Source organism: Ictidomys tridecemlineatus, chromosome 4 (assembly GCF_052094955.1).
Source record: "Ictidomys tridecemlineatus isolate mIctTri1 chromosome 4, mIctTri1.hap1, whole genome shotgun sequence".
Taxonomy (NCBI): domain Eukaryota; kingdom Metazoa; phylum Chordata; class Mammalia; order Rodentia; family Sciuridae; genus Ictidomys; species Ictidomys tridecemlineatus.
Window position 1 is genome coordinate 115,635,283 of NC_135480.1, and position 20,027 is coordinate 115,655,309.

The window sequence follows — 20,027 nt, forward strand, 5'->3', positions numbered from 1 at the left end:
GAAAGAAATAAAAATGCGTGTGTAAAAGGAACACCAAGGATGGCAGGTGGATGGAGCTGGACCGGAAGGTCTTTTAAATATATTCTCAAGGGTACTCATTCAGGAGGGAAGAAGAAAACAAACCTTTCTGAGGTTCCATCAACCTCTGGCCAAATGAAGGAGCTCAGTGTCTAAATTAAAGTGCATTATCTCCAGAGGTGGCTGCAGGATGCTAGTGTGGAGCCAGCCTGCTTATTATTTTCTATTGAAGCCCACAATTTTTGTTCAGCAGCAAGAGTCACTGTGGACCCACTGCTGAGGCCAATTAGATCTACAGTACTTGTAAAGCTGGTCTCAATTTTATCAGTGTCCAACTGATTTCAATAGCATAATTTGATAACAGCAATTGCATAGAGAAGGCTTTGCAACAGACGCCAGGCAGCACTGGATGCCTTTCCAATTCCAATTTTACACTTGCTATGATACATGTTCATATCCATTTTTATATTATAATCTGAAAAGTATTTGGAGTAGATACCATCAGATTCCATTCTTCCTTCTTCCATTAAGAAAAAGTATTATTACTAATTCTTTTCTGGTTAATAGGCAGGGGAATGGAGACAGAGGTTTAGTCAATTGCCAGATTTACATAGAAAATGAATAGATCAGAAGTGAGCCATTCCTAGTTAAATCTAGCCACAAGAAGATCTTGTTTCCAAGCTCTCTTACTTCAAACTTTTTTGTATTTTTCTAGTGCTCTAGGAATAAAGACCAGAATCTTCATGGGCTCTGTGTGATCTGGTCCCCCATTACCCCAACTCAGATCCTTGTTTCTCCTGCTTTCTCTGCATTCAAGTGTAAGCTCTGTTTGTTAGGAGGCCAGCTACCTTTCCCCTCAGGACATTTGGACATGCTGTTTCTCACCTGAAACCATTTTACTCAGCAAGCCCCTCCATATGCCAAGATCTCTGTCCCTCTTGTAGTTGACTTACATAATCTTTGAATGCAGTCAAATTTTAGTGCAGTCAAACTTTACCTTAGACTGGGTCATATATCCCTGTTACTCATTCTCACAGGAGTCAACATACATTGAAATTAGATATTCTTAATTAAATTATGAATGATTATCTCCTGCTCTATATCATAAGCTCCATAAAGGCAGGAATGTCATCTATCTTGCCTATATCAAAACTATTATTACTAAGAGGCAAAAGTGGATATTCTTAATGTGCCCAATGAATGCAGGAATGAATGGATAAGAAACAAAGACAGAGAAGTCTTTATAAAAATGAACAAAAAAAATTTTCAATTCCAATTTTATATTTGAGTTAGTTGAATTTTTCACTATACATGTTAATATCCATTCTTATATTTATTTTCTAAAAGGTCTAGGGAAGCAGCTAAGCATCATTTTAATAAATGCACAGTTCATTTCCACATACGTAGTTTCTCAATTCAGTATGGGAAATATTAAGTAAAATTATGAAGTATGCTCAAATGTCAAGAACCACATTTAAAGACATCATAGTTGTTTTCTTCAAGGTGAGTTAATTCACCTGGCCTAGGGCTTTTCCCCCTAGGCAGGCAGATAAGGGGTCACCACTAATCTCATTATAAATCTACACTTCCCCTTCTTCAATGGTTAAGATCCCACTCCAGAGCATGGGTTGGGACATCAAGGGTACCATGAGTGACACTGGCTAACTATATCTGTTTGCCAGAATAGCTTGCTCTGCCCTCCCCCTGCTCACACAAAAGAACTGCAGCCTCCCAAGGAAGAGATTCTCAGGAATTTATGACTCAATCAAATCACCCAAAAGGAGCATAAATGGGATTAGTTTTAATATTGTTAAGTTGCAAAAATACAGGCATATGTGCATGCCAAAGCGAAAATGTACGCAAGCAAAGGGGGAAAACATATGGGCACCCATATGGTGAAAAGCGCATTGCTAGACCTTCATACACTTCTCATTTACAACAAGAACCAAAGTTAGTGAACATAAATTTGCTTTGCAAAAATGTGAGAGGAACAGCTTGTTTGCCCATAACTGTTCCACTGAGCAAGATATGTATAACCTTGATTTCTCATCTCAGACACCTCTTTCTCACACTGTAGGGATTAATTAGGCTCTAAACATGGCTTCAGATTAGAAACAAGGATCCTGGCTGCCTTGCAGAGACAAAGAAGTAGTAGCAAGACTGGATGATGCGGCAGGTCAACTAATAGGCAATTCCTATTAGTGGCTGAAACTTGTACCTGGGATGGCTCAGAAGAGAAATGAGGTTGGTAGGTCTCAGCAGGTTTATTTTAATTGAAGCAGAGGAACAATGGGGACCTACAGCAGACAATGGCATGAATGTGGTTTTGATTCAGAGGCTATGCTTTTGTTAGAGCAATACTGCGTGGCAATAGAAAGTGCCTAGACAGAGGAAAGTTGGTGAGGAGTAAGAAAGGAAAATGTGAGAGTGTGGATGATGCTTAAAGTTAGTGAGCACCTTTGGGTGCCCCAGATAACAAAAAGAATTTGATTTTAAAAAAAACATATCATTTTACATTGCACTTGTTGCAACCTTAATTCATGGGAGCCATATTTGTAGAGCATTAAAAAGCTCCAGATTTGACAATCAGGAACTAGGTTCTTTTCATAGATCTACAATTTTAGTTAGCTGTGAGTCATTTATCATTACTTAACCTTTCCATCTGTTTCCTTACCCATGAAACAGGCAGACTATTCCTTCTCTGACTTATTTTAAATAACTGCTATAAAATTGTTTGAGATGATGCATATAAAATAGTTATAAATTACAAATTCTATAGAAGGATATGCACAAATAGGTTAAAAATAGAAAACTATAGATTAGTTTGACTTATAGTTGTATTATTTTGAAATAATCAGTGATTTAGAAGAAGTTGTAAAAATAGTAGACAGGTACCATGTACTTATCAATCAGCTACTCTATTGGTGACCTTTTATGTGATTGAATGTATATACACACTCACACACACACACACACACACACACATATCACATATTCACATACATGCATATGTACTATAACTACTCTTTGGAGCTTATTTGGATTTAACCAGGTTTTGCATGTACTGTTTTTTCATGTCTGTGTATAGTTCTGTGACATTTCATCACACATGTGGATTCATATACTTAAAACAGCAATTAATATATTATGCTATTCTAGCACCAACTCCCTCCTGTGGGTTTCTCGTTCCTGTGCCCTAAATTCTGTCAATCATAGGCCTTTTTTGCATATTAAAATCTTTCCATCACACAAAAGCTAAGGAAGTGAAATCACACAGTCTGTTACTATAAAGTTGCAATTGATATGGACTCTTTTTATTCAGAATAATGCCCTTCAATTTCATCCATGTTGCTGAGTATATTAAACAGTTCATTTCTTTTTATTGATCCATAGTACACCATGATATATTTGTACCATATCTTGTTTAACCACTCACCCAATGAATAACTTTTGGGTTGTTTCCAATTGTGGATGTCACAAATAAAACAGATGTATTACTCCTGACTTTTAGGCAGACGAATGAAACACTGAATCACTGAATGAATAATCCAGGAGTACCAAAAATTAAGACAGGAAGACAGAAGTAGAATAATGGTAGACATGAGCACTTTTCTCTGAGGGTTGCTGGGGCATTAAAGAAGTTAAAACATAAAGTGTACAGAAGAGTGTTTGGCACACAGTAGAAGCATTCATCATAATACCATCATAAGTAGTGTTTCAGAGAATGCATTGGAAGACAAACATGGCACAACTGTAATTTAGGGAATGCATTTAAAAAACTATTGTGTATTTTCAATTTGTCTTCTATTTTCATCCCTAAAATAAAATCTGATGTAGTCGTCATAGAGTTCCATGTCACAGTTATAGGAATTGAAGATAATGGAGATGAAGTAATTTTTCTAAAGTCACTCGACTTCTTAATAACTCAGCCTAGATTTCAAGTTCAGGTCTGTAAGACTTTGAAGTCTGTATTCAACTTAGATCTAACACTACCCATCTGAAGGGACTGACACCTAACAATATGTGCAGGTTAGTGCTTATTTTATTTGGACTGACAAGGACTTGACCATTTGTTTAAGACTTTTTCTCAGGAATTTGTACAGTAACAAATATATAAAAGCTATAGTATAAACAGTCATGGATCAATACATTTCTTAACCTTAACATTTGGCAGGGTGAAGAATAGAAGTTAGAATTGGCCAAACAGGTCAGAACTATGGAGGATACTTTGGAAGTCTTCTGGCAACCTCACACATCTAAAACAATGCCAGCCATTACTTCCCAGACAGCTATCATCAGAGCCATTCATCACAGTCATGATACCCTTTCCTCAGAGGTCCTCTCCCACCACTAGTTTTTACCCAAGATTAATCAATTTAGTTACATGGATTCTTTATCATAGCACATTAGAAGCAAATAATCAGAAGAAATGTGATTTTAAAACTGCAGATACACTAACTTCAGGAAGAATTAACAACACATTAAGACCCAAGTTTTCAGTTCTGCCAATATGTCAATGAAATTGACAAAGTTGCATTAAAATAGGTTGCGAATCATAATCTAGAACATATATATGTGTGTGTATATATATAATTGTATTATTAATCATGATTAATATTATTATATAATTATTTTATATGATCATAATTAATATATTTTATAATATAATTGGATATTATTGTATTGTATTACATATCATTATATAATGCATAATATATAATATATATAATATAATTGTGTTATATTATGAGACATATTATAAAATATAATTACTATAATATAATTATATAACATATAGTATAATTATACATTATATAACATATTTACATTTTTAGAGGTGTTCCGAACTTGGGATAATAGGAGAAAATGTGTTAATAATCTGACTGGAGGGAAGAAATGAAAAATAGAGAAACTATACGAAACAGAACAATTTCTAATGGCTATATTTCTAGTCATCCCAGTCTCCAAATGCTGAGGTACAATTGATGTGTATAATGTTAATATTACAATATAAAGATGAGGTTAGATGGCATTCACTAGACTGAAGGAAAAGAGAAAATAACATGGTTCATTTTTAAAGTGCTTCCATTAAAAGTGACTCAAGTCAATGCATACAGGCATCAGCTTCAGTTACCTAGAAAATTCACCTCTGCAAAATAATTCACTCACTTGCTCCCTGAGGTATTACTGTGTATGAGTAGATTGTAGGAGCAACTCACTCACAGGTGAATGGCTGTCATCTTAAAATCTCAGTGGAGGGAAGAAAGAAAAGAAGACTTTATTATGTTTCCCAAACATCTGGCCTTCCCAAATATGCCATCGGAAATGGGGCCAGGTGCATAAGGCATTAGAGTGATCACTGGCTTAGAGGGAAAGCTGCTGTCTTAGAACAGTGGCAGCTTCCTGTGCCTCCTCCACCACTCCCAGGCAGCACTCTTGTTTTCACATTACTCCTGTGCCCCAAACTCATGATGGTCTGGCTCCCTTTCTCCTCTTCTTCAGAAACAGAACTGAAAATAATTCTTGAAACTTGGTAGATTCACAATAAATTCCAGACACACTGGCCACTGGCTAACCCAGTCACCTACCCTATTTGAAACCTGCCTACCCTATCCTGTGGAAATCCCTTAGAGAAAGCAGCTTGTGATTTTCTCATTGCCCTTGTTTCTTGAGCTTTGGGTCATTTGGTTCATGTTTCTAGATGTGGAAAGGCTTTTAAGTGCCATGTTCTATGGCAAATCCATATGAATATATGTTTTTAATTAAGCCATTATCTACTATTGAAAAAATTAAGTATAGCTTTTTATATTTAAAGAAAAATAATAGATATATGATCAATTGCTCAGTGGTTTGCATGTCAATAGAAAAACCCAAACACATAAATCTAGACTACTTTTTTAAAATATGTTCACAACATTTCATCATGATCCTGTAAACTTTCCAGCTTTCCTCAGAAGCGAGTTAGATGTCATCACTCCTGGAAAGGTCATTTCTGAGAACCCTGGCATATTTAAATATTGCAAAGGAAACAGGGGTCCAGAGGTTTCCAGCTGCCTTCTCAGTCCAGAAATCAGAGAAGCTGGAAGGCTTTTAGACCCACATCTGGAATCCTTGTGATTCTTCATTGTTTTTGTAAGAAAGACTTGTTTTTGTTGTTATGAGAAAACAAACCTGAAAAGCAAAGCCCCTTCAAAGAGGCTCCAGGAGAGTGGCAGAGATGGAAATACTGGTACCATGAGAACTGGTAATTGGCAATCAGAGCTCCCTTCAGTTTTACACATTTACCAGTGCCCCTTACCCAAACCCCTTCATTTTTCAAACACCTATCATTTTGAGATCATATCCCTATATGTTGAGTTGTACTTTCTCTTCATTATATTTATCAACTTTTTATATTATGACCTTCATCATGATTTTGGACCCACCAAACTACCATTATTATTCTCTAGTGTGATAATGGGTTTATTTTTACCTCTTCCTATAATTCCTATGAATTGGTAGCACATACATAGACAGTTATTTTAAACCATTAATATGAATATTCTTTTTAATATTTAGTCATTGTTCTATTAAAATAGTTTTTCCTAAATGAAAAAAAAAGTTATTTATTCATTCCTATTTTATAGAGCTACAAATTTAAGCCATGTATTAACATTTTGGGATACAGCTGTCCAGTAATCAGCTTACATGTAATCCTATTGAAATTTCAAAGGAAATGTCATTGCAACCTTTATTTCTTATTCTTCCACGCAGAACTAACCAGCAACTTTTTCTAAAAGTGCTGCTTGATGTTCAAGTTTTATTGGATGTTCCTCTAAACCTTTAAGACAACTCCCTATGTCCAAGTAGATGGAGCATTCTTCTAATTTTTTTTTAAATATTGGCAGTTACTTGGTAGATGCAAATTTTAAATTTGCAAACTCTCCAGGTTCCTAATATATTCAAACTTTAGAAACAATGCTTTGAGTAGAAATGTTTAAATGGTATTGAAAGCAGGGAGGGGAAAGACAATAGTAGAAATGACAGATAGGGAAGTGAAGGCCTAGATGACAAGACAAAGCCACTTTAGAGTGAACCCTGAGATTTAAAAAGGAGAAGATTCTTTAAATTTAGACTTTGCTGTGCTTTATTGAGGCCAAATTGCAGCTATTACATTATATATAGATTGGGAATATTTGAATGAATCTCCTTTCTTTTAAAAAGGAAATTGTACCAGTATACCATTAGAAAGAATTGCTTAAAAAGACTTATACTAAATCCAAATGCCTTTTAAAATATCTCTAGGCTTAGAGCACTATATATTTAGGATCAAAAAAGTACATTCTGATACTGCAAGCATTTATAAATATATTTTACTTTACTAAATACATAAAAAGTGTTCTGGTGGTTAGAAAATTTTTGGATAGATTAATTCAAAATTTTTCCCTTACTTTACAACAAAATTTCCTGGTGCCCTTATCTTTGGGAACATATACTATTGCTGTATTTGTATTAAAGGTGATCTTTGTGATGTCCTTCACATATATTTTAAAATTATTGTTAATATTTCTTTATAATATTGACATTTTGGGTTTCAATACCTGAGGTCTTTATATAAAGATTGTTAACTAGATTTATTAGCATTATCTTTCCCCTAATAATAAGACAGGGAAAGAAATACAAGTTCTGAGTTTCTGTGAAAGAAAACAGCAATGCTTAAGTAGTGCTCCTAGTGATAAATCCAATCCCTTATTTGGTGCCATTGAGATATTGATGTTCCAAATTAGGGAAAGAAAATCACGTCATTTTTTCCTATGTGTCTATATTTATCTTTCAAAATGCCTTGAAATTTAATTTACACACAGTATAACACACTTATTTTTAGCATAAGGTTGTAGTAGTTTGAACTAATTTCAATACCAATGTAACCACCATTTCATTCAAGATATAGAATTTTTCCAAAATTCCTAAAATTCTTTGTACCCCTTTTCTGTTCATTCTCCCCAAAGTCCTACCCTAAGCAACCGCTGGCATACCATCTATAGGCTAGCTTTGTCTGTTCTAGAACTTCATGTAAATGAAACCATGTAGTATTCTTATTGATGTTTTTAATTTTGATGAAGTCTGTTATGGGTTGAATTGCATCCTCCTCAAAAAGCACTTTGAAGTTCTAATTTTCAGCACCTCAGAATGTGATCTTATTGGATACAGATTATTTACAGAGATAATCAAGTTAAGATGTGGTCATTAGTGTGGGCCCTAATACAGTGTTACCCTTGCCCCATTAGTGTATCCTTGCTTTAAGGGAAAATGTAACACAGGAAGAATGCCATGAAAAGATGAAGGGAGAGATCAAAATGATACTGCTAAATATCAAGAAATGTCAAAGATTTACATCAATCACCAGAAGTCAGGGGGGAAAAAAAGCAGACAAGAGATTCTCCCTGTCACCTATCAAAAAGGAGCCAAACCTATCAGCACCTTGATCTTGGATGTACAACCTCCTGAAATGTGAGGAAATGAATTTCTGTTCTATAAGTCACACAGTTTTTTGATATTTTGTTAGGGCAGTCCCAGAAAATTAATACAGAGTTTTTTTACCCAGTGTTGGGGCTTATTGTATCATAGCAGACCTTTGTCTTTCTCAAGGTTATTAAGATTTACTCCTGTGTTTTAATTTAGAGCTATCTTAATTTTACACATAAGGTACACTCCACATATTTTCCTAATCTCTATTCACTGAGTTTCATATTGAATTTTCTAATGTCTAAGACAGTACTTATTTCTGTTACAATTCCTAGAATAATAATAGTTTCTAATAGTCATGCAAATATATCACGTGAATTTGTGCCCATATTTTCAAGTTCAATTTGGAGTGAGTTTAATTTCCAAGAGGATAAGGCTCAATGCCCCTTTGGTTCCTTCCCACTACATTGGAGATGATCATAAATGATGTATTAATACTAATTTTTGAGTGCCCAGCAGAGTTCTGATATTATTTCTAATGTCCTTTTCTACTCAAGGTGGACTGTTTATGTGCAGATAAGACAGATGTAGCTTTGGATTAATATTCACAAAGTTCTGAAGCAGGAAATCTCTTTCCTTTTGGATTCTCAATAATGCCAACATTCCCAATGACAATGTATCGCTTTACCACCCTACTGCAAGAAAGCAGATATTACCTCCAATTAAGAAATTAATATCTTTACTGAAATTTACTTTTATAAAACTTTGTTCCTTATAGTTTAGAAAACAAAAACTTTTTAATGTTATAAAAAGTGCTATGAAAATAATTCAGTAAATTTCCTCTATAAATTCTTTTGGACTGGAATACTCAGCAGCTGATAGAAGTTCCTGTTTGATTTTTACATTATTGTATTACAGATACATTACTGTTTTCTGATGCTTGGAGTTCTGTAGTGTGTGACAGTCAAGACTTCAATACACTAATTCTGAATGCTTTCCATACATGAATACCTTACCCTTGACTGATAGGTGTCTCCATGTCACAGTTGGCTCTGGTCTGCCAATAGCAAGACACAGCAAGGTCACGCTGCTTCCCTCATTCACTGTGATGTCTGAGGATATGTTCATAATCTGAGGAGGAACTATAAAGAAACAGAGAAGAGAAGAAACACCTGAGAACTATTCTTTGCACTTAAAAGATGCCTTTTCATGATGAATATTGTTCTCATTCACAAAAAAATTTTATGTTGCTTGGTTAACTAAAATTTTGGCCACCAACAGCATTTACGGTGTTCTCCTGAAAGGCAAAGCTCAGTATTTTATTAGGTTGAAATAGGAGACAGGGGCTTCTGTGTGGATGAAGAGCGCACAGAGGAACTGAAGACATGGACATTACTGCTGTTGACTTAAGGCAAAATCAAAGCAAAAATACAAAGTCTTCCAAGGGCCCAGTCTATTCATATACTCATTCCTTGTATTGGAATCAATGGCTGAAGTGAGTAACCATGAGTAGTCCCCAAAGACCTTTTCAAAGCTCTTACCAAAAAGACCAAACACACTGAGATAGTTAAGATTTCCTAAGCATTCCAGATCTTTCCAAAAATTTTTGAACTTGTACAAGAATAGTCCATCCTGGAATTTTCTTCTTCTTGTTGCTTAACCTAAAAATTCCTAACTGCTCTTAAAACACACCCTTAAACACTCAGTGAAATTTTCTCGGACTCTTTCAGAGTTAGTTGGCTTTCTCCCTGGACTCAACCAACAAGCATTAATGTCCCTGCTGCTTTGGTTAACATGAAATCGTACAGACACTCTTCAACTTAGGATGGGGTCATGTCTAGTAATACATTGTGACTTGAAAATATCCTAAGTCTAAAATGCATTTAATACACTTAACCTCCCAAATACCATAGTTTAATAACACAGTACATTGTGGAGTATAGGTGGTTTCCCCTTGTGATCACATGGCTGATTGGGAGCTTGGCTCACTGCCACTGCCCAGCATAGTGAGTTTTATACTGTATAACATTAACCTGGGAAAATATCCAAAATCAAAATTCAAAGTAAGATTTCTACTGAATGAGTATAATTTCCTATTAATGCAAAAGTTAAAAAATATTAAGTATAACCATCATAAGTAAGGAATTGTATTTTAAAGGTATGGTATTCTAGTGGTCAGGGCCAGGGTTCTGGGTCCATTTACATCAAGATTTGAATCTTGGCTTACCTCCTCATCTACTGTATTTCTTCCTAAGTAACCCTCCTTTACCTCTTTGAGCTTTGGTGTGCTCACCTGTGAACTGCAGGTGACACTAGAAACTAAATTCACAAAGTTGTGAGGTTTAAATGAATTAATGACATAGTTAGAGTATCTGATTTAAAGGAAGCACTCAATAAGTGTTAGTTGCTAGGACAATCATGATGATGATGATGATGGTGATGATGATGATGATGTTGACAGCAACAATAACATCTTTCAAAAATATCATTTTCTACTCATGGGCCAACACCATTTCTGTGTATCTTTAGCACTGCAGAACATACACAATCCCTTATGTTACTACTTATCTTGCCTATCTCAAGCCTTGATTATCAATTCAACTCAAAGCTCATTATGGAGAAAACCTAGATTCCTTCTCAATTTTTACTCCACATCACCATTGTTCTGGTTGTGTTTCTCACTGATCTTCACAAGGACATCTGCAATACCCTCCAATCTGAAATCTTCCATTTGGTCTCTGCAGTTTTTGGTCCCTCTAATCTATTCCTTACTAGGCTAGAGTGATCTTTTCAGGCAATAATCTAACCAAACTGCTCTCCTTTGTACTCCTACAGCTCACTATGACCAACCAGATACAGACAATCTCCTCTGCATGACCAAAGGGCTGGGCACTCTAACCCCAAATCCACTGCCAAGCTTCCTCCCCAGGCACAGTTTCCTCTAACACAGCACACTGCAGAGCTTCACTCTGCCTGCAATATGAGAAAAGCATAGGGGCTTCCATAGTGTTGCTCCTCCTCCTCCTTTCTTGGTTCTTTTCTTATAAAGGTATCATTCAGAGGTATTCAAATGTCACCTCCCCTCTGCTTTTTTCCCTAACCTCTTCTCACATTCCAAAACCATATCTTCAGCTGCATCTTGTTCAAACCTGTGGCATTACAGGCAATGGTTTTATACCTGTCTCTTTCCCAGGAGAGCAAGTGGTGGAAGTCAAGCAGCAATCACACACATCTCTATTTCCTCAGTGTCTGGCACAGAGGCTGGAAAGGTTGCATGCTTAATTCCTCTTTGAATGAAATATTCAAAGAACAGGTTGAGCAGAATTCCAAAAACTAGGGTAGTTAAGATTTTGAATGGGAGATGTCAGATACCTAATCTTTTCTTTCCAATTTTCTTTCTGATCTTCAAAATAAAAGGAAACATAACAGAAAGAAGGCATACAGTCATGCTGATTTGTATGTACTGCACTTTAATTATGAATTATTAATTATAAACAGGTAAAGCAATAGTAGATTATAAACCACCTTGAGTCAGTGACAAAAGAGAATTATGGCTGATGCTCAATTCAGACGACTATGCAGCCTGAAGTTTTATGTTGCTGAGACCTTACAGGTAAGTCTTTTCAAGGAGAAGCCATAAGTAATGAGCAGAGCATTTGAGCTCTTAAGGGAATCCACATTAGCAAATAAATAAAAATTGCCTAGCTTATAAATCTGCCATATTTTGTATTATTTCTGCATTAGGAATTGCCCTGAAATTTCAGTGCACATATTTTACCGAAATACACAGTGGGAAAAAAAAACTAGTGTACATTCTAACTACACTGCAATCTCTTGAGAAAATGGTTCTACCTGTTTTTCAGTATTTTCTAACTTGTTAAAAAATAGTTCTGGGCTTAGAAATGCCAATACTTTTTTTTTCACTTCTGTAAAGCAACAACTTCAGTGTAACTTCCAAAATATTCTCAAAATAATGTCTACTTTGGCTGGAAGTACTAGGTCATCTGAAGGTCCCTTTTGTAGACCCTAGAGACTCTCCAGGAGGAAGCTAGACACAGCGTGAGGAAGCACAGTCACGGTGGTGAACCACGATTTAATACATTGCTGCCATGGTGCTGCGGAATGCAGTGCTCAAGCACAATGCCTCACCTCAGAGCCATTATTTCCATGGACATCGTATCTCATTGGATGGTTTGAGGGATGGATGAAAAGATCTTTGTAAAATTCCATAGATGTTCATTACGATCTCCTCATTCTCCCGGAGCTCAGTCAATGTTACCTATTAGGAAAGTTTCCTGAAGTGGGATTGCCAGTGGCAAGTCAGACAGTCCCACTAAGTCCACAGTCCTATCTCTCCTTTTCTGCAACTGGATAATGGTCTGTCATTTATCAAAGGAACAAGTAATTTCAAAGGTGTGAGTAGCCAAGTGGAGAAAGTGGTTTGGCTTTGTTTATTTTTATTTTTATTAATGCAGTGCTAAGGATCCAACACAGGGTCTTGAGCATACCAGACAAGTATTCTTACCATTGAACTAGAAATCCCCCCAGCTCTCAGAAAGTGCTTTGGGAAGAAGGAAATTATTTTTATTTTCAATTATGGTATTCTTAGCAACCAATGTTAGTAGGTAGCTTTGATTGTAAACTGTCTTGCACATGCATTATCTTACAGATTTCTTAAAATTAGAATAGAAATTGAATAAATATTCCATTAAAATAAAGAAACTGAGGCAGAAGGGGAACTGAGTAAATTGTCCACAATTACAGAATTCATAAATGGCAGAGCACATATTATAGTGTCTTTTGGTTTAATCTCTTTTCAATCCCTCAAACACAATATTTATATTCATTCGCTCTTGCATATTGTTTCCTTGGCTTCCTAGTCATCCCAGAGCATCTTCTTTCAGAGCACTTGCCACAGTAAACAAAGTCCTCTCATTCTAGTCTGCTTCCCCACTCACCCCTATTGACAACAGGGATCCCTCTTAACCATCCTTGTTTCTCCAAGGCCCTGTGAATTTTTTGCCAAGGGAGGTATTCAATAATGCTAATTTAAATCTGAAGCAAACTTGGCAATACTATTAAGACCTACTCTTGCTTTCATGATAACTTTTTGCAGAAAAGATCACTTGAGGATGGCTTTAAATGATTCTCCATATTTTGGCAAGAGATCATTTGTTCAATGCAGATGAGCATCTGTGGCAAATGAGTCTATATATCACGCTAGTGCTTATAAGTATACAAATAAACACAAAGAATGAATAACAATCTTACTTGAAATGCCTAGATTACTCAAAGAAAATGAAATCTTAGGACCTGAGGAGCCTAACTAAAGGATTACAAATAACAGTGTGTTTTTAAATCATGCCCCAAAAGTTATTTACCTTCAGGAACATCTTTTTGGCTTTAATACACACACACACACACACACACACACACACACAGACACGTGTGTGTGTGTGTGTGTATATGTATATGTGTGTGTGTGTATATATATATATATATATATATATATATATTCTTACACATACACAGTAATTTGTATAACAGCATACATATTAGACATTTACTTATTCAACAAATCTTTATTATTGGTCAGCCATAGTTTTAAATACAGGGAATACAAGTGGTTTATAAAGTCTAACATGTAGTGGACCTGAGAGACGAGGAAAAAAAGTCATAACAATGAATACAAAAGCACAAAGCTGTATAAGCATTCTGAAAGAAAATGTAAAGTCTAAGGAGTGATTGTAACAAGAGGATCCTATTGTACAAGAAGACATTTGGCTCTTCTGTTGATAGTGTAGGCTTCTGATTATCTTTTTACTGGGTGATGGGTTATCACAGTGTGTTTGCACAGGCTATGTATTCAGCTCAATGAACTACTATGGGACTTCAAATGTGGTCATCTTAGATAGATGATAGATGTATAGGCAGACAATCCATTACCAGATTATATCGAGTATTTTAAGGAAAGAGGCAGATTTATGAAGGTGTCTTTGGGGTCTGGGTCACCATGAAATATGTATGCATTCTTTCTATTTATAGTATGTCCAAAGACTCTTTAAGTACCCTAAACACATTCTCAAGCTTGACCCTTCTTCTCCAACCTCATTGCTATCAATTGAAAATGAGTAGAAAAGACAATTGTCTCATGTTTGGAATGTTACCAAAATGTGATCATTTTCTAGCACTACCTTATAAGCCAAATCCCACACACTTAACACCTGTAAATGTCTTGTTTCTACCTAAAACCTTCCACATCTGCTCTTTGGTAAACATGTAAAGGACAAACTTCTTGGCAGGATTTATAAGACCTTTTACAGTCTGGCCAAAGCCTAACTGCTAGCCCTTCTCTGGCAGGTGTCTCCAGGGCTAATAGAGACCATACAGCCATTCTCAAGTGATCTTTTCTGTGCCTTCACATACACGACTCCTTTTGTTTGGAGAACACATCTCCACTTCTACTTCCTATGAACCACTGATACTTCAGTACTTAGCTCCTTCACAGTGCCTTAGTTGCTCTGCCTTCTCTTCCCAAGGCATTCTCATCCATGCTCTCATTATATCATTATCTTCAAAAGTGAGCCTTTTCAAGGATAGGTCTGTTATCTTTATCCTTGTACTATATTATATAAGCCAATTCCTGACATGTACTAGCATCCTTCCTTCCCTAGGTGTAATGTATGTGTGCACAGGATTTTAATTAAGTACCACATCAAGAGTTTCAAGGAGAGGAAGGGCAAATGTCAATCTCTAGGATGGAAATACTCAGCGCTCTTACATGATTTACTTACATGATTTTTTTTTTTCTGGATTTAGGTTCCTTTGTCAGAAATCTTTGATAATGGTCCTAGCTCCCCCCACCATGCCTGCCTTACCTAAGTCAAGTCTTCTTACTACATTCTCAGCTTAAACTTTCCATTTTTCTGTAGAATACTTATAATGCTTTGTGCTTTTGTATTCATTGTTATGACTTTTTTTTCCTTGTTTCTCTGGCCCACTAAACTTAAGGCTGTATAAGCCATTTATAGTCCCAGGACTTATAAATATGGTCAGTGCATAATAAAAATAAAATTTTGTTGAATAAATATCTAGTATATATACTGTGCAATGCAAATTAATATGTACTTGTAAGAGCAAGCTTGAATTAGAAAAGACTTTCCTGAAGGCAAATCATTTTTTGTGTGCAAAGCTAATTGAGGATTGAACTTTGTGACTTTGCACAAGTGAGTCCCCACCCTGTACACAGTTGATATAGTGAGATGGAAAAAGCATTAGAGAGGCCATGTACCAGATTCTGGAACCCAATAGACCTGCATAACCTGGGATAGGTTTTGCTTAATCTACCAGAGCCCCTGAATTCTCATCTGTAAAATAAGGACAAAATTTTTATCTCTCCAGTTTTCTTCTTTTTTATTTTAATAGCAAGGATTGAACTCAGAGACACTTGAGCACTGAGCCACATCTCCATCCCTTTTTGTGTATTTTATTTAGAGACAGGGTCTCTCTGAGTTGCTTAGTGCCTCTATAAATTGCTGAAGCTGGCTTTGAACTCCCAATCCTCCTGCTCCAGCCTCCCAAGCTGCTGAGATCACAAGCATGTACCACTGTGCATAGCTTCTCTCCAAGTTGTTGAGAGAACTAATGTCACCGTATACAATACACTAGTATAGCAGCTAGAAGTAAGTATTTAATAAGGTATCATGGATAAGTGTTAACAGTTACTGTTCTTTTACATAATCATTATTGATGTTGTTCATGCTATTTAGAATAAGAGAAAAGACTTAATCTATGCCTAACTGAATATTTTCTAAATCTCAGTTCCTTTTATGTTATGGATGGCTTGGGGATCAGGAAAGAGAAGATTTATTTATGGTAAGTTAAATTAAATATAATAAATAAATAAACTTAATTGATGATATTAAATTATATATAATATATAATATATGTAATATATAATATATTGTTTTAATTATGTAATACAATCTATAATTGTAATCATGTAATGTATATTTATATAATTTATGTATAAGTTATACACACATATGTATATTATACAAATAGTATAATTATTTGTATAATTATACAAATAATTTTGCAAATATGTTAATTCTACAAATAATATTATATAATTGAGTATTAATAATATAATTATAATATTATAATATATATTACAAATTATATTGTAAGCATATAATAATTATATTATGCATATAATTAATGTGTATTACTATACAGAAATTTCATTATCTTTATATGTGTGTACACACACACACAAGCACATACAAACATACTCTGGCTACTGAGTCAGTAGTTAAAAATAATTGCTGGTGTCCTCCTCTTTGACAAAGCTTAATCAAATTCATCAAGCACATCTCACACACATGTAGAGAAATCACTTGGCTCTCCCTATCTGTTTTCCCAGAGGGAACAGGGTACAAGGCTTCAGCACAATGTCCTGCTCAGCAGGAACTTGTTTCTCACCTCAGCTGAGAGCATAGAAGCAAAATTGACATAAGGCAGACTGCAGAGGTGACAGCCAGTTCTCCAGGCACCAACCTTGCCCATCCAATGAGGCCAAACATCCATCATTCTTAGCAATGCAATAAGTAACCCTTCACATACAATAAATTATTTTTACTTCATTATCTTACATTAACCTGATAACATCTCTGAGGTGCATAACATAAGATAAAGAGTTAGAAGTCTGTGAGTTTAGCAGGAGGTAGGGACACAGTTCCATCCCAAGGCTCAGTGCCAACCCTGTTGAGATGTGACAGTGCAGCAGAACACTGGCCTTGGGGCACTCAGCTGCTGACTCTAGTACTGAATTGACTATACTAACCAGACACCTGTGTGTAACTGAAATCCTCTGATCTCACTCATTTCCTGTGAGGTAAAGTTCATGACACCTGTTGATGGGTAGATGGCTTGATGTATGTCAAAATGACAGGTGCTTAGTGAATGCATGTCTTTTCTCTACCACTGAGAGTCCCGACACCAGCAAGAATTCTGGGGAGATGATTTTTTGTTAACAGTAAGTGAGGTTTGGCCAAGATGAGGAGCCATTGCCTCATTCTAATGTTGGGCCCTATTTTGAGCTGAGCTTCAGAGTTCTGCCCTCACCCAAACCCTGCTGCCCACTAGAAATGATTGCTCATGTCCTGTTCCGCACAAGTCTCCACACAAGAACAGTTTTCCCAATATGTATACTCTACCCTGCTTCTGTCTACACATAGGATTTGAGTCTTAAATGTTTTATTTAAGACTGCATGGCACAGTTTAAAAGCAAAAGAGTCTCTTGATTTTGAGTCATAGAGGCTGAAGTTTGAACACCATTTTTTCCAACTATTTCCATCATGATTTTTGAAAAAGTAACTTGAGCTATTAAGTTTCAGCTTCCTTGACTGTAAAATGGACATATGAATATTTGCCTCACAGGGATGTAGAGATTAGATTAGAGATAATGGTTTCAAAGTGCCTTAAATAGCTATTATTATTGTTTTCACTTTAATGTTATTATTATGCTCAGGGAATAACAAAATATTAAGAGACCACGTGAAGGCTAATAGAAATATGAAATGCTTTTCATTACAGTTTTAAACATTTAAGGCTAATTTATAAAAATCATACAGTAAAGGCTTTTAAGGATCTAACGTTTTATTCTTATGGGGTTACCTTTCTACATTTTAATAGGAGAGTTTATTTCCTAAACCAGAGGCAGGAATAAATTGGGAATTGTGGTATTTGTGCTAGGCTGGCTTATGTGATATGTTACATAAAATAGCATGGCAATGTACAGAGAAGTACTACATGACATGTAAGGAGAAATGGGTTCTAGTCCTCTTTCTTCCAGAAAGCTGTGTGATTTATCAAATTCATTAACCCATCTGACTAGTGCTATGTATAGGTGTGTGTTTTCTGTGTTTTTGTTTTGTTGTTTATTTATTTATTTGTCTTCAGAGTTCTAGAAAGAGGGAAATAGATTGTAAATTATCAGGTTTCTTCTGGTCTAAAACTCCTTAAATTGATTTTCTAGCAGCATTACAAGCCCAAATCTGTAAGTGTGCTACTTATGCAAGAAAGAGGATAACCCCCTACAGTAGCAACAAAAAACAGCTCACATTTATTTCTTTGAGCTCAGCATTGACACTATATATACTTTATTTTCTTTAATCCTCAATACTTTCATAGGAAATGTTCATTATTAAAAATCAACATAAGAGTATGCATGTACTTTAAGGGAACAGAAATGAAAATCCAAAAATACAGGCTTACATTTATGGCCAATTCACTTTAAACAAGATGTGAGACAATTCAATGGGAAGAAGATAAAATTTTAAAAAAATCGAGTTGCTTGGACAACTTGATATTCACATGCAAAAGAATGCATTTGAACCACAACTTCATACCACATGTAAAAATAATAAATCCAAAATTGATCAAGGACCTAAATTTATGAACTAAAACTGAGAAAAAAACAGTATAAAAAATCTGTGATTTTTTTATTAGGCAATGTTTTTTATATCCAACATGATAATTGCAAACCAAAAAAAAAAAGGGAATAAGTTTGATTTATCAAATAGAAAAACTAAAAATGGGTAGTATTCATTTGAAAAGGTATTTAGCATCATTCTTCACTTTACAAGATGCAAATTAAAACTGTGATAAGATTCCACTTTATACCCATAGGATGATTATAACTAAAAAGACAGACAATGTAAATCTTTGGCAAGGGTGTGAAAAAACTTGAAACCCTTGTACACTTTTGGTATGAATGTAATATGTTGAAACATTGGAAGACAGTGGGTGCTTCCTCAAAGTGTTAGAGTTAACATAAGATTGAGAAATTTCAACCTCAGTTATCTAACCCTCCAAGATGAAAACACCAATCTATGATACATCTCGTACACAAGTTTTCATATAAATATGAAAATAAATATTTATAGTAGACATGTTAAAGAACCCAAATATCCATCAACTAGTGAGTATATCCAAATAATCAAATATTATATAGCAATGAACATTAGTGCTGATATGTGTTCCCATATGGATGAACCTTTTAAGCACGATAAGTAGTGAAAGATGTTTTCTAAAAATGAACATATATTGTATTATTCCATTTAAATGGAATATACAGAACACAAAAATTTAGAGGCAAAAAAAAATGTAATGATTTTACTTCTTGTCTGAAAGTTGGCAGAAATAGAGACCAATTTGAAGTGATTGCTACTGGGGTGGATTTATGTTTTTGTTGGGGTGATGAAGCTATTCTAGAAGTAGTGGTGATTGTTGAATAACTTTGTGAACATGCTAAATGCCACTGAATTATACAGATCTTGCTGTGAATTTTATGGTTTGTGAATTATATTGGCTTACTATCATTATGAAAAAAAATCAGTTCTAGCCCAACAACTCTTGAAAGATAGAACCAGTACTACTTACACTATAAGGAGGGAAGGCAATTTAGTACCTATGGGTTCTCAGAATTCATTTTTATCAGTTATTGATTATTCATTGCATGATGCTGACCTTGAATCTTGATATCACTTAGATCTGAAGTG

General features: G+C 35.3%; 1 protein-coding gene across 6 annotated transcripts in view; it reads right to left on the reverse strand.

Annotated features, from left to right (window-relative positions):
- Opcml (opioid binding protein/cell adhesion molecule like) overlaps positions 1 to 20,027 on the reverse strand; it is a 1,131,302-nt gene that overhangs the window by 95,547 nt on the left and 1,015,728 nt on the right. For all 6 annotated transcript variants that reach the window (XM_078047343.1, XM_078047345.1, XM_078047342.1 and 3 more), the window contains one exon: positions 9,480 to 9,605. In XM_078047343.1, the coding sequence (XP_077903469.1) occupies positions 9,480 to 9,605 (126 nt within the window). The remainder of the gene's footprint in view (positions 1 to 9,479; positions 9,606 to 20,027) is intronic.